The following is a 15,808-nucleotide window of genomic DNA, read 5'->3' on the forward strand; positions in this document are numbered from 1 at the left end:
ACTGATGCTAGTGACTTTGGCTTAGGAGCAATTCTGGTGCAAGAAGGGAAACCGTTAGCCTATATCAGTAAGTTCTCAACAATAAGCATTTTGGGCTATCCATTTATGAGGAGTATTCTTAGCAATTTTGATGGCTGTGCAAAAATGGAGGCACTATTCGGAACATGGGAAGTTTATTATTAAAACTGACCATGAGAGTTTGAAATACAGGCTAGAGCAAAGGATTAACTCTTCTATTCAGAAAAAAAGGGGCTGAAAAGTTTCTTGGTTTGAATTATGAATTTTTGTATAGAAGTGGCAAGGAAAATGTGGCTGTGGATGCATTGTCAAGAAGGGATGAAGGGGAATGCTTGGCTATAAGCATGGTGATTCTTGAGTGGATTAAAGAGGTGTTATCTAGTTATGAGGAAGATACTGCAGTGAAGGAATTAATTGCTGCTGTGCTTTTGGATAAGAAAACATATCCAAATTATGAGTGTACAAGGACGGGGTTATGAGGAGTTTATAAGGGAATAACTTTCTTTGGCGGTTCAAATTCTATCAGAAATGTTTTCTTGCAGAAGGTGCATGAAAGTGCTATTGGTGGGCATGCTGCTGTGCATAACACGTACAAGATAGTGAAGCCACTCTTTTATTGCCGTGGTCTTAAACAACAAATAAAAGAATTGGTTGATACTTGTGATGTGCGTCACGTCAGAAAATGTGGCTAGTCGAGGGTTGTTTCAGCCACTACCCGTTCCATCACAGTACTGGAGTGATATATCCATGGACTTTATAGAACGCCTGCCTCAGTCTGAAGGGAAAGATGTGATTTTAGTGGTGGTGGATTCATTCAAAGAACTATCCTAGCAAGGAGGTTGTGGAAAGGCATAGCAAACCAGTGGTGTAGGATCTGGTGCAAAGGTAGAATCTTTGTGAGGAAGAGTCCACTTGGGAAGATATCAAGTTCATACAATCTCAATTTCTTGCTTGAGGAAAGGATTGCTTTGAGAGGAAGGCAATGTTGCTTTTCATTTGGAAGCAATTGCTTGGTTTCGAGATGTCATGATTCTACCGGTCGTGCAAGGCTTAGTATAAAAGCAATTACTTTTGTGGTGAGTTTTTCTCCTGTATTCCTTGATTTAAGCAGCAAACAGCTGAAGGCCATCAAAATATTGCCTGAAATAATCTCATCTGACGACAACTACATCAAGCAGGTCGTGAAATAGAATAGCCTAATCATCCATACTTTTTTCTGCAGTCATCGCTTCATATTAAAGCATAGTAGGGAGACTTCAGGAAGCAGATTTTTGGGCCACATACAAAGCACCCGATAAAAGTACATAGTTTTTTTTTAACGATCTCGCGCGTTCTTTGAGTTGAACACAATTTTCTGTTAGATTCTTGCTAGATTAAGAGAAACATAAAAGACAAACATTGTTAACAAGATGGGAGACCAAGCAGGAGACAGGGTCCACTAAGCCCATGAAGTAAGTCCAAGGTCTAGGGCGTTTTCAAAGCTTCTTGCAGTTGTAGTGTGAGAATCAACCACTTGTCAAAACCCCATTTGATGAATCATAGGAATTTCCATATAGATGAAGATCAACCATGTGAATGTCAATAGCCTAATTTAAGGGGATGGAACCAAAAATCCTTTTATCTATTCAACTGCAATGAATAGTCAAAGAATGGCAGAAAATTTCTTGTTTTGTACCGGAGTTGAGAGACCTTGCTTTCTATAGTTATTGGATTAACAATCAGATCACAGCTCAAACCCACATGGGCCTTTGAAAACCATAGTTAGTAGGTGAATGCAAGTGGAGATCTAAGCTTAAAATATAGGAAAAGGAATATGAGAAACCCACAAACTCTAAAAGTCACATGTTCTCAGATGCGTTTGAGATTGCGGCACAAAAAATGATCGGTTAAAATTTTTAAAAAAATGTTCTTTTTTAAATTATTTTCTCTATTTTCTTAAAGAGAAAAACTCTTGCCCCCCCATGTTTCTGATCCTGGATTCGTCCCGAGGGAGGCCTTGTTTGGATATGCAATTTGTGTTTTAAATGGACTCTCGTGGTTAATGGTCAAATGATCACGAGTCCTTCTAAAATGAATGCTGGCTTGATCTGGCCGCATCAAGCAGAGTATTAGGATCATAATGGTCTTATCTGCTTGCCAAGCATCACTTGCATGAAGCCTACTGAGCACACACTAGAGTCAATAATGCTAGCTTTGAACAGTTGATTCATAGTGATTAAATATTGTAGAATTGTAATCCAAAATGTATTATCATCATCTTTAATCAAAAACCGACAAATTTGAGTAACATGAGATGTCTGCTAAGTGTACACATAAAACAACATTACCTCTATATAAATGCAAACATCTACATGTGGATTCTAAACAGTGAAAGCGAAGGAACAGCATAAAAATACTCAAATTTTGTTGGTTTGAAAGTTTATGGCATGCTTGAAAATGTTCAACGGTGAGCAACAAAGCTTTTACTTTTCCTCTATGGACCCAAGAATTTCCTTCTCCAATGATTTTGCTGATGCAAAAAAAGCTAACAAGTATGAAAGCAGTTATACAGAAGCACCAGTTTCCACAGATTTCGAGTTCTCGGTGAAAAACCACTCCATGATTCCTGCAGATGAAATCTTCTTCGAGGGTACAATGCTGCCTTTGAAGGATAACAGCACCAACCAACAGCGAAAAATGACCTTGCGAGATGAGTTACTCGTCGATGATGAGTATGATAATGCGTTCCCAGCACCAACGATTTCAGGCTGGTGGAAGGAAAAACTGGGCTTAAAGAGGGGTCACATTGCACCTAAGAAGAGCGATAGGGCCGCTGGGGTTTTGGATAGAGTTGTTGAAGAGAGGCCTATTTCTGTTCATGAAGAGGGACTGGCTAACAAGAGAACACAGGTGCGACAAAAACCTGTTTTCTTTCCTTTTCCTTTCGATTTTTTATTTTTACTTTTTTGATATCTGAAGTTACAGTTGGCAACAAGAATTAACGAAATCTAATTTGGCTTCTTTATATGTTACAGGAAGTGTTGGTTGAAGGAGGGTTAAGTTGTAGAGATGGTGCAATGAAATGTTATCCAAAGTGAAAGAGAGTCAAATCCTGGGATGTGAGGGAGAGAGACATGGCCATTTTTTCAAAGGAGGGAAATTTCATTTATCTCTGCTGTGCACTGTGAGACTGCAACAGAGCTGAGATTTTGTCTAACTTATTCTTCTTCTTCTTCTTCTTCTTCTTTTTCTGGTTATTTTTTGTGGCTTTACTTTTTGGTTTGACTCTAAACAGCAATCTCTCTCCTTCATACTTCCCCTTTTAGTAAAACCCTCCCCTGTGCTCCCCATGGAACGAGTGGTATTTTGCTGTTTTGGTATGTACAAATGTTTGCTGTTGAATAACTTCCACTAAATCAAGTAGTATTGGTTAATGCAATCTGTCGTGTTATGATCTTTATTTCTTAACATGAGTGTGTTTCATTTGCGCTATTCTTATCTATCCTCGAACTGGGTGCTGAGATTTCATGGGAACTTTGCGGTGAAACACACTTGTTCTTGATTTAGTTATTGAGGGGTTCTAATTTAGTAGTTTACACAACGATTAGTTTACAAGAATATATCACGGAAAAAGGGAAACGTGGCGTAGATGGTAAGAAAGGTGCAAAGTGCTTTTCCGGCTTTTGAAGGAAAGATCATAAGCGCAGAGGAAGTAATGGAAGTGTCCAGGCGTCTTGGCAAGAGACGCAGCCTACACAATTGCCGCCACAGAATGGTGAGCGCAGTTCACATTGATGGGTTTTATTTTTTACGTGACTTGAAGCTAATTGACTTCATCAAATTTATCAAATTTAATTTGTTTTTTACAACGGAGTTACATAAAATAAGGTTTTTTACTTGCTTTTTCGTGGAAAAAAAATGAAGTCGCCGTAACTTAAAGCCATGATGACAACTGACAACCATCCACTGGTGGCGGTGGCGACGGCGATGGAATACTTCAATCCGTGGGTTCCGGATTATAACTTAGTGCTCTGTGCTTCCACTGATCTCCTGATTTGCATTTTATTTTAGTTATTTTTTCTTCTAAAATAGCATTTGCTTATGAGATGGCCCTCATCAATACACACACGAAGCTCCTTCATTTATTTCGCCAAATTTATTTTGCTCGTCACTGCTGACTCAATGAGACAATTAAGAAAACGTGGCCGTCAGACAACGCAAGATGAGGCCTTAACTTCAGCAACACGAGCTCGTTTAGCTACGCAGCTGGCCGTGTTTTTGTTATAATTTCTTCTTTCATCTCCACAACTTTTCTCCATATTTTTCTTAAAAGAGCCAAAAGGTATTAATATTAAATATATTAAGGTACAAATAATTTATTAAACTATTTTCTAATTGAAGTGTACATAATAAGAAAAAAAAAAATCATATTTACACTATTTAAAAAGTAATATCAACAATTGACCTCCTTTTCTGTCTAATACTCTAATTGCGTGCGGGCAGTGCCTGCTCAAGAATAAAAAATACATCTTATAATTAAAAATATCTGCTTTTTATAATTAAGCTTTCTAAACAGAAATAATAGAAATTAAAAAGTTCTCTCCAGTTTTAAAAAGTTGTAAATATGCCGCTGAAGGGTGGAGACCCTATAAAGAGGTTTAACCGGATGACTACATTAAATGATCAAACCTTGCAATTCTTTAAGCATTAAATGGATTATGTACAGTATTTTCCCCAGAAAAACACTAGAATTATTTACAGCAAATAGAAACAACATACCTTGTGGTCATGGAGATTAAAGAATATGGGTAACTTTCTCTATCACCCGCTAACCAATTTGGATGGATGGCTATAGTTACAATTCTCAATCTGTATGGCTAAAATCCTAAAAGCATCAGTGACTACTTACAGAATGTACAATGTTACCAAGCCATCCAGATGGAAAAGAATCTGTTTGATGGTCTTGTCAACTGCACACCTGCAACAGCAAAATAAATCCAGAGTAAATAGTAAGGACAAGAGGGCTGGGGAATAAACAAGTTATAACCTACAGGATGACTGTTTTTCTTTTTTCATTGCAACAAGGAGAACGTTTAAAAACCTATATGCTTGTCTTTTGATTTTATGCACTGCTAGAGACCCTGCAGCAAACAATGGATTTATCAAAGCATAGTTTCTTGTATTTCTAACTACCATATAGAAGTTTGATACTGAAAATTTTAAATTCTAAACCTTGATAGATACTTGAGCAATGAAAAATAGAAAAAGTCACTCAGCACAATTCACAGGTATCAACACCTTCAGAGCTAAATAATCATCAGCAGAATCCCAAAACCAGAAATTCTATGCCATGTTTACTTGGGACCACTGACATAAACGGGTTGCTTCTCATTCCATTGAAGCAAGATCCATTTTAGTTAGTGTTATAAAGTCTTCAAAAAAGACCAAGTGGTAGAGTCTTCAACTCACTTTATACATGTTGGCTATGATGATGACAAACAAGATCTCCAGTGACCTTCTCTTGTAAAGAGGGCAGCAAGAATACTTATATCCTGTAGTCATGCAATGGTCTCTTCAGGCATTTCAATCAATCCCAATCATTTGGCTTTGAAGAACCCAGATACTTCTCCATGGACTCTTTTTTGCGTTCAGGGTCAAGGCTGCAAGCATCCTCACCAGAGTAAATATATGATTGAAAATATTGCATCTCATTAAATTGGAAAATGACTAGATCTAATCAGAATCAGAACCAAAAGGTAAAGTAAGAGGAACTGACCTATTTCTAAGGCCAAGAAGAGCATAATGCACTGCACCTGCACAAGCAGAAACAGGAGCTATGGCAGCAGCAGGAACAGCCCGTACAGCAGTTGCCAGGGCACTTACTGTGCTGGCTCCATGCTGGTATTTTTTCAATGGAGTCTGCACTAAAGCAGAAGCGGACTTTCCCAGGCCATCACTGAGACTCTCATATGCCTGCCGATTTGAGAGAACAACTTTATTAGGGGAACAAACACTGCATGCATTGATACATTGTTTTATTTCCTCAAACATATGGATGTATAATGCTCTTTATAGCAACTAAGCCTTAATCCCAAATTAGTTGGGTCTGGTCAGCTATACATCCTCTTACACCATTCCATGCAATCATAAACCAACTCCAATGCATGATGGTCTTTAGGGCCGTAAAATTCCTATCTGTTTATTTCTATAGAAAAATGCACCCAAAACTACATGATACCAGCATATAATTTTTCAAGTGTTACAGAAAGCATAAGGAGCAACCATGTAAAAAGCAAGGCAAGTTGAGGAATTTACATGTTGAATTCCTTGCTGGGCATCTTTTGGCTGATTGCATCTTACATTTTCTTTAGTTTTGGCTTGTACAGACCATGACACAGGAGGAGAAGGTATATTTGTAAGAATATACTCTGCTTGGAGCAAAATATCATGAGCCCCAGCTGCCAAATGCACCCCAAATCCAACAGCTTCAAGCGATATACTTTTTAGAAATGCACTTGTACCTGGGAAAGAGAATTAGCAACAATGATTACTTTCATGTATTAAACTTGGAGGTCATGACATTCTAACTAGAAATATATGCAAAAACACAAATTACAATCAGTCAAGGAGGAAAACAGTATCATAGAACAATTGAAACAGAGACAATTCAATAAAGCGCCAAAAGAGTTGTAATATTAATGACATGCCGGTCAGATCTAGCATGCTCTATTATTATTGAGCTACCTAGCAGAAATTTCATGATCAAAATTTTATCTTGCAAGTAAACAGCGAACCAATTAGACAGGATGTGTGTGTGTGTGTGTGTGTGTGACAAATAGAGATGTTCACCACAAACATGCAATATAAGCACCTCATGTCATCATGTAATACACACAATGATCTGGTAACATTTACAACATAATGCAACAACCCAAATTTTACTGCCAGAGACTAAACAATTGTTCAACACAAAATGACTTGCCTCTTTGCATTCCCTTGATTATTTTATGGTCCTTCCTGTAGCTCTCGACAGGCAAGGAAACAAGCTTTGCAGCACCAGAACCAACAGCAACCAGAGACCGGACGGTAGGAAGGCCTCGAAAGATTTTATGCATCTACAAGCTTGAGAGAGATAAATAAATACCATAAAACATTTTGATTGAAGAAATGAATCATAAGAGTTCCCAATAAGTAGTATGTCTGATGTTACTGAGACCTGATTTCGAGAGATCTCCACCAACCACTCCCCTATAATTGTTTCACATACACTGCCCCAGCCATAGACACCAACGGCATGAACATGTTTTAGCTGTAGTTCAACCCCCTGCATCAAAATTTACTGATAGTGATGGGAACATCCAACTGGCAACTCTCAAAAGTTATATTTTGTGAAGCATTTTTTTGTCTAGGGAATTGACTTAATAATAGTTTTTCTAATAATTGTTTAAAAGGAAATGATTGGAGATGCAAAACAACAATATTTGAGTGAGAACTATTGATCTGATGTCATCTTTTTACGAACAAAAAATCCCTGCCATCTGAAATTGTAACAGACCTCTATCTATTACTGAATGGCCATAAAATGCACTAAACAGAAGGCCAGGCATTTTAGACCGATAGCAAGATACACGCGGTGTAAAAATTAGCTTGAGCCCTACCCAATCCCGCTGGAAAGCTTTTGAATGTTACTTGTGTCCTTTTTATGATGAATCAATTACAAAACTTGTTATCAAATGTACAAGAGTGGAAAGAAGAACACCCTAATAATCAGAGCTGGTAAGCAGGACTTGTCCACAAAACTGATTTTTTCCATCAACAAACATCAACACTAATAACTACCTAGCAGAACCTCATAAAATTCAAAAGAAATAACAAAATATTCACCTTCCAGGGGACAAGGTTCACAAGTTCCACATACTTCCCACTGCTCAATGCTGCTAGATCAACATGATGGGGACTGTAGTCAACTCGAAGAATAATGGGCCATATTTCAAACTTCTGAAATAAGTTAATGTGATCAGCACATAGAATTGACTTTAAAAAATCAAACTCGGAATATGATAAAGAACTGAAAACAGATCAATCAAGAAAATCGTGGCCTATCTCAATTATTATAGTCAAACCCATCTTCTTTTTCATGCAATATTTCAATGAAAATTCAGGCCATCAGAGAATAAGCATGGAAGTAAAACAATCCCTTAAGTGGCGGCTAGCCATCTCCCCAGCCAGTTCACATGACGGCACTCAACTGGTATCTTAACACAAAGGACATGTAATGTAATGATATCATGTCATTTGATGAATGGCATGCATGGTCCCTATTGTACTGGCCTGAAAAAAGGGAAGCAATGCTTCATTTGCAATTGTATGTCCTGCAAGATTACAGCTATTTGTTGCAGAAGTCTTTACACCATCTGAGTTTTGATCTTGATCCGAAGACTGGCCTGCTGAAAAGCTTTTGGGCTCAAAAAAGCTAATGAGAAAATCAAGTTGGCTTTGATGAAGATGCAATAGCAGAGGAAGGAGAGTTATGCGTAACCTGGAAGGAATAAATGTGACGATTAACACTGAGTCAGCACTTTTATAAACAGTGTGTTTCACTATAACAAATAAAGTAAAATAAAAACCACGGTTATAAGGTTGACTCTAGTTCATGAAGTGTAATTGTGATATAATGATGCAGAGGGCCAATATGTACAGCAATTGATATTTTGAGTTAGATCATAAAAGAACAGATGTATAGGATAGGGTGGATTGCCAACCCCATTAAGATATTTAGGAATCAAACACATGAAACAAAACAATTGCTTAAAACATCTATATTTCCATTCCTGACTTGTCATGAACACTGACAGCCAAAATTCTCTATAGCCTTATCCAAGAAAAAAATCCACATCAATCGTTGCATGTTGAAATTTTTTTTCAGATAAAAGTATGACAATGCTTTCCAAAACACAGATGTAACACATCAAAGCATCTACTAAAACAATACTCAATAATCATGACTTGTGAAAAACATACCGGTATTCCTCAAGAGGGATTAGAGGATCTGGTCTGACAGCTTCCAAGTCCAGCTTGAATGCTTTTGAAGTGGATTCCCTAGGATGATCTTTTGAATGATAATATCCAAGTATCTTTCATTGCAAAAAAAACATACATGTATATTAATTCAAACATCATTTATAAGAAAAAAAATAATAATGACAAAATAATTAAATATCATGGATGAGAATTTTATATTACCTGTTTCCACGGTGCATTTTTACTCTTATCAGAAAGATGAAAATCTTGAACTGTGAGACAAAGCTTAGATGCACATACTCCACCAACTGGGAAGACATTGTATTGAAATTGCATTCCACACAATGCAAGCTCTAGACAAACAGTCGTATCCCTTCCACAAGTATGACTAGATGGATCACTATTCTTTCTATATGCCTGCCAGTCAGAACCAGCATACATTCTCCAGCTCACATCAATGTTCTTAAAAAGTACACGTCCTGTGGCCTTCCCAAAATCATCAGATCTTTCAGAAAGCAAAGTTGGAAGCTGGTCTTCCAAAACCTGATCCACGGTAGCTTCACTACTTGCTCCAGAAATGTGATGTTCAACAATGCTCAAAGGGGCATCCCCATACCATCCACCATTTCCTCTTCCATGATCTGCATTGCCAAAATTCTTGGATATGCATTTAAGTTTTTCAGGTGGTGACTGCCTGCCCATGGATAATTCTGACAAAGGGCGTAAATCAGACACACAATAGCCTTCTATAAATTCTGGGAAAGAACCACTCTGTAGAAATGTGGTTTGATTACTTTCCAGGCCTATTAAAGGCACTGGCCAATCATAAGAGAGATCATTCGAGAAGAAGTCAGGAGTTTCAACACTTAGGCTGCAAGCTTCTCCGAGGAGACTTTCATCAAGTGAAACACGAATTTCTGATCCACTGGAATCAAACCGGCATGCCTGAATCCCATGCAAGTGAAATGCATCTTCACATATCTCATCCATTAAACCAACCACCCCAAGGTTACTCTTTGTATCTGCAGTAGGGGCATGAACTTGGGAAGTCGACGGCGCACAATCATGATTGGAAATCCGACCTTCATCATTGAACTCGTTTCTCTCTTGGGACTGACAAATACCATTCCACCTATTCTGCAAGTGCACAATTGATTCCTCTAAGTCAGGGGCATAGAGCTGTTGGAATTGAGCAGCCAGGCACATGAGACCGCGAGTAGTGTCATGGCAAGTTTCCACATAAATATGGGATTTTGTGCATTCTACCTCCCAGAGAAGGCCATTCTTACAGTCAGTTCTCAAAATTGCTTCAACCAGGGCCTCATGGGCAACTCTCACATAACCCATCTTATGAAGATATTCCACACTATGAGTGCCACCAATATTCTCATGTGCTGCACCAAGAAGAAGCCCTACATCTTGCACTCTAATTTTGTAATCACTATCAATAGAATCTTCCATTGTTGTGTTGGAAAGAGAAAACAAAGATGCAGCTAATAGACAAGCAATGCGCGGCTCACCTGTTTCTTCTTTGGAATATGAGGAGCCAGACTCGGAATGAAGATCCCTAACCACTGACTTCTTCAAGTAAGGCTCATAACTTATTCCAATATCAACCAACTTTAGAATGAAAGAAGTTTCAGAAGGGGCATTCAGATCCCCCTTTGCCAGATTTTCATTGTTTGCCTTCTCCACTTTAGGAGAGGGCAAAATGAAGAAGGAGGATATTGCATCCAGCCAATCCAAGCGACCACCAACAGCAATAACTGTGGCACATCTGACACTAACAGATGTAAAATCATGTGAGCTCTTTGGATCCCATATGTGTATAATTTCAGAACCAGCCAAGCTAGAAGACAATGCATTGGAACCTCCTCCATCTCCACGTTTCATAGTGGAGTTGCTACAAGAAATCAGAAGAAACTCTTGATCTGGAACTCCGGTGATGGAACCCCATAATTTACCTTCTCCATGGGCTAGCCAAAAGAAATTGGCACTCCTGATACCTCCAATATTTGAGACGGACAGCATATCAAATTTTTGAATTTTCAGTTTTAAACAATGCCATGATCCAGGAAGTTCACTCTGCAATGAACTTTTTATGTCATCCTTCATATCTGGTCTAATTGAAAAATCTACTGATTCACACTTCACAAGAATTGATGTTTGACTGGCTGGAGACAATTCCCTAACACCGACTACATCGCAGGCCATGCCTGATAATCCATTAATCATCTGATCTAGAAGGCAATGCAAATTTCTATACTGAGAACTGCTAAGATCAACCACAACAGGAAGCAGATGAACATGCAAGAAGAATGCAGAGCTCAATATTAACTCTTCTCTGGTTTGCAAATTTATGTCTCCTAGATCCTTTGCAGCAGTTGCACTAGCAAATTCATATCCTTTCACCTTGATTTTTTTCCTGCTCCTGGATTCCTCTGAAGTTGCCAGAGACTTGACTTTCTCAGCTATCCAAGGACCAGTCACGGGGTCTTCCTGCCAAAGCATACTAATAGTACATAGGCAACCAGCTCTATTACTCACAGACACAATCTGATGTGCACAAAATCTATACCTTGGCATCAAAGTAGACAAGGTAGTTCCATCATCATTACATGCTGGATTGACCAAGTAAACCTTGAGGTTACTAACATTCAAATGCAAAGAACATATGGCCCTTGGTGCATGGCTTTTCCACGAACTGGAATTCGATGTTGGGCTTTCCAAGATCGACGGTGAACAAATATCAACAGCAATAAATTGATTCCAGGGAGAGTGGCCTCCAATATCTCCACCACTTACAAATGGGAAACATAGTATTACCCTTGCCTTAAGGATTGATATACTACCTTGCAAATTTTCTGTAGAGGCCAATGTTGAAACCCTAGAACTTGAACCTTTTTTCATATTTCCATGAGATGATTCATGCTTCTTATTGACAGATGGAAATCCATTCCTCTGGATACTCCTTTCAACAGATTTTTCAGCATTCTTCAGAAGATTCAGTATCACGTTTACTGAAGCAAAGTTCACCCAGAATATTAAAAACGGCAGTTGCAATGAGAATGACTTTGTTCCAGTAAAATTTCCATCTGACGAATCAGAATATACAGTAAATTGGCACCGAGTGACACCTGAGGTACCAAGCAGTTTCATTTTGGTCGCACTTCCAAATGGAACTCCTGGTGCAATTAATGTACCTAATTCATCTGAATGAGGAAATGGAGGGAGAACACCTTGGACTTCAGATTGCAGATTCTGGATCAAAACAGTTTGACTGTTGCCATCATTTTTATCGTACAAGTAATCAATAACCTCAATACACTTCACTGTTCCTTCAAACCTCATTTCTTGAGGACAAACCTGTTGACCTTGCCGAAATATCTAGTTAGCATAGAGGAATATCATAAAAAACCAATAAAGATTAAATAATTATGCAGATCATAGTAGGATTCTAATTCTTCAAGGAAAATATTACCTGCAAAACAACAAAAATATCTTTGCATTCTGCACTAAGACAACGAATCTCCAGTCCAACAGTATTCTGATCACTCTTTTGACCACACAGATATTCCTGATCTTCATCCTGAAAGGATAGCAAGACAGAAACTCCAGCCAAAGTCGCTTTAAGGGTGGTTTGAACATGCTGGTCTTCTGCAAATGGTCAAGAAGGAAAGGAAAAATATAGTACTGGTCAGATATCTGAAAAAAAATACCATTGAAGTCTGAAAACCTTATCATGATAAATAACTATCATCAAATACAAATGTTGTACTGGAAACATAGCAATGGATATCTCCTGTGTCTATAGCAAGGCATTAACAGCACAACAGTCATTGCTAGTAAGAAAAGATATAAACACAACAAAATCATTAGTCCACCAACCAAAAGAGCTGAATGGATGCACTTTATATGTATTAAGAATGTATATGTTCTAATAAGCCAGATACATCCCATGAAACAATATGATGCCAAATGGAATAATAAACTAGATTCTAAATGAAAATGAAAGTTATATCATAATATGGCAATGCGGGAAACATGCTATATCCAAGATATTACATGAGGAGCAACATACATGATAAGATTGAATGTACGTAGCACTAAAATTTGGGAAGTGATGGATGCACAAAATGGTGCGCTTAATAATTTAGACTAACCATGGCAACAAGTGCACATACCAGAAGGGATTTGAAAAGATCCAGAAGCAAGGCTGGATGCTGCAGTTAATGCACTGAAAACAGAACATGTCCAGTTCCACATCCCACTGCTTCCCAGAGCTGATTGTGAACTTCTCATTCCATCTAAACATTCGAAAAATTGGTCCACACTGCAAATAGGCCAAGAAACTCAGATTACCAAAACTGCATAAAGGAAATACAATGTGGAATTAAAGATGTAAAACATTTTATGGACTTAATGATTGATATTTATTTGCAGAATTACAATCCTCTTCACCAAGCATATCTCAAAGCTGAATTCTAAAATTCCAGAGTACTAGGGGAATTGTACAATTTGGTAAACACCCATAGTGTTTAGAAGATCAGGTGCTTGTGTACCATAATTCCATGTGGTAGAGTGATAAAAAAAAGTGTATGGAACTCAATAGCAAGAAATATACACTAACCTTGCTCCAAGGTCTAATTCTTCTTGGATACCATCTTTCTCGTTTTGAATAGAATTTGCCACCCAGTCAGATATAAGATGTGATCCAGGTAGCATTGCTTCACTAACTGATTCTTTCCCGGTGAAAGAAGAAAGGGCAGATGTAAAGCGACCACGAACAGGGCTCACTTTATCATTAGCAACCACACCAGGGATAGATAACGAAGAATGGAAATGAGAAGAAGAATTAAAGTAGACTGATTCGGTTGATTTATAATGTGCATCCCCCCTGCCATCCTGATCAATATTCTTATAAGTTTCCCATGAAAGTAGGAACCACTTAATTGTGCTTGGTTGAAGTCTTAATTCTACAGGATCCACACAAACCTCTGCATCTAATTTGTGAATGTCTAATGAACCATTCTTCCAAGGAATACTTAACTTTAAATTCCCTGAAAATCCATCTTTTTTCCCTGTCACAATAGGAGTTGTAGGTTTTGATTGGCAGTGCCCTGAAAATTGCTCACTAAAAGTTGAATCTGACACACATGGCCTGCAACTTTGATTGTCAACACCATCTGTTTTGAGAAGTTCAAGCACTGCTCCTTGAAACTTAACAAAATTCATTAACTGACTTATGCCTAGAAAGTTCTCAACTCTTTCATCAGAACTTAAGTTAGCATCTTCAGAAACACAGGTTCCACATTCTATTTCAGGTACTCTGAGGACCAAAGTTTCTTGACACCCAACCTTCTTTTCATCCTTTTCGAAATATGGCTCATATGCAACAATCAACTTCTTAACCTTTACATGGAAACTAGTCAAAAACCACTTCACCACCTTAGCGATTGTCTTGACGCCTTCATGAACGTCAACAAAACTAGATTTTTGAGCATTTTCCATCAACTCATTCCCAAACCTCCCCACCTCCTTGTGCCCATGTCTACTCTCTTGACTAGAACTACTAGTCTCGTCGTCAGCTGGTGAATTCCTTTTCTTCAAACAGGGTGCAAGTACAAGCTCAAGCTCATCCACCTCAACCTGAAAACCTTTACCCTTCCATGGCATTTTGACCAACAATGAGCCAATTGACCCTTCTTTTATCATCACTGATGCCGCTGCCCCAAACTAGAAAACTCAATCCAAACAAATAAAATTGCTCCAGTGAGAAAACAACCTTCAAACCTCAATTAAAAACAATTCAGACACCAAAAATTTTATATATATATATATATATCATAAACAAATATAACAAATTATTAAACAAAGGACCCTAAAATGTCATCTAATTTGAAGCAACTAATAAACATAACCAACTGTTTATGCCGCTAAAATTAATAAAAAAGCATAATAAGAAACATGTAACTGAAAGCTTTACCTTAACAAACTTTCAAAAAGCAAATTTTGCAGCTTAACAAAACTTGAATTAAATATTGTACCTTTTCATTAAGACAATCGACATTGAGAGCAAGATCACTGAGTTGAATAGTGCCTTCAGCGAGTTGAACATCGAGCTGGTCAAGATCAATATCTCCTAATATAAACTTCCCTAATTTCTTCTTCAATACAAACTTGCACAGCCTTTTCATCGCCCACCGCGACAGTACCGCCTCCGCCGATTTCGCAAAATTCCACGAAAACATCGTGAATTGTGAATTTGGGCTGTAAATTATGGTTTGTTAAGTTAGGGATGGGGATTGGTTCGTGATGGAAGATGAATTGTTAGAATTATCTTCCATCAAGAGACAGAAGGAGAGAGATAATTTGAGAAGGATTGGATTTTGTTAGAGAGAGAGAGAGAGAGAGAGAGACGGGTATGATTGGAGATTACAAAAAGAAATTGATTGATCGACTACTTGTTTGTGTTTTGGTCTTTTTTTTCTTTTTTATTTGTCTTGGATTTTGAGGTTGCGTGTGGAGTTTTTGTTATTATTATTATTATTATTATTTTGGTTTATAGAGTTCATTTTTTAATGTTTCACGTTTCTATTTCGCACGGCTAAGGGTACTAACGGTAATTGCTTTAAGTCGTTTACGTAACGGTAATTTAAATTTAGATTAGCTTCACACTCCCGAGGCTCCCTTCAGTCGAACAACTGAAAAATCTTCTAATCCCTATTATCTGATTTCTTTGAGGTTTTTTACAGAGTATTATTATACACATACTAAACCGTTTTTCACT

General features: G+C 37.9%; 2 protein-coding genes across 4 annotated transcripts; one reads left to right on the forward strand and one right to left on the reverse strand.

Moving 5' to 3' along the window:
* Positions 1–2,373: 2,373 nt before the first annotated feature.
* On the forward strand, positions 2,374–3,436 carry LOC118059229 (uncharacterized). Its single transcript, XM_035072095.2, has 2 exons — positions 2,374–2,907; positions 3,033–3,436. Exons 1-2 carry the CDS (start codon positions 2,440–2,442, stop codon positions 3,093–3,095), a joined length of 531 nt encoding a protein of 176 aa, XP_034927986.1. The 5' UTR covers positions 2,374–2,439; the 3' UTR covers positions 3,096–3,436.
* Positions 3,437–4,677: 1,241 nt separating this feature from the next.
* LOC118059227 (autophagy-related protein 2) lies at positions 4,678–15,509 on the reverse strand. 3 transcript variants are annotated; one of them, XM_035072093.2, is made up of 15 exons: positions 15,066–15,500; positions 13,649–14,754; positions 13,203–13,351; positions 12,500–12,675; positions 9,241–12,384; positions 9,019–9,131; positions 8,329–8,536; positions 7,882–7,995; positions 7,214–7,321; positions 6,980–7,112; positions 6,313–6,518; positions 5,774–5,970; positions 5,467–5,657; positions 5,099–5,138; positions 4,678–4,975 (listed from the first exon to the last, which is right to left on the reverse strand). In XM_035072093.2, exons 1-13 carry the CDS (start codon positions 15,267–15,269, stop codon positions 5,585–5,587), a joined length of 5,931 nt encoding a protein of 1,976 aa, XP_034927984.1. In that variant the 5' UTR covers positions 15,270–15,500; the 3' UTR covers positions 4,678–4,975; positions 5,099–5,138; positions 5,467–5,584. The 3 variants fall into 3 exon arrangements, with proteins under 3 accessions (XP_034927984.1, XP_034927983.1, XP_034927985.1); XM_035072092.2 differs by lacking the exon at positions 5,099–5,138; XM_035072094.2 differs by lacking the exons at positions 4,678–4,975; positions 5,099–5,138; positions 5,467–5,657; positions 5,774–5,970 and having other exon boundaries at positions 6,502–6,518; positions 6,980–7,119; positions 15,066–15,509.
* Between the last annotated feature and the right edge of the window lie 299 nt (positions 15,510–15,808).

This window comes from Populus alba, chromosome 9 (genome assembly GCF_005239225.2).
Source record: "Populus alba chromosome 9, ASM523922v2, whole genome shotgun sequence".
Classification (NCBI taxonomy): domain Eukaryota; kingdom Viridiplantae; phylum Streptophyta; class Magnoliopsida; order Malpighiales; family Salicaceae; genus Populus; species Populus alba.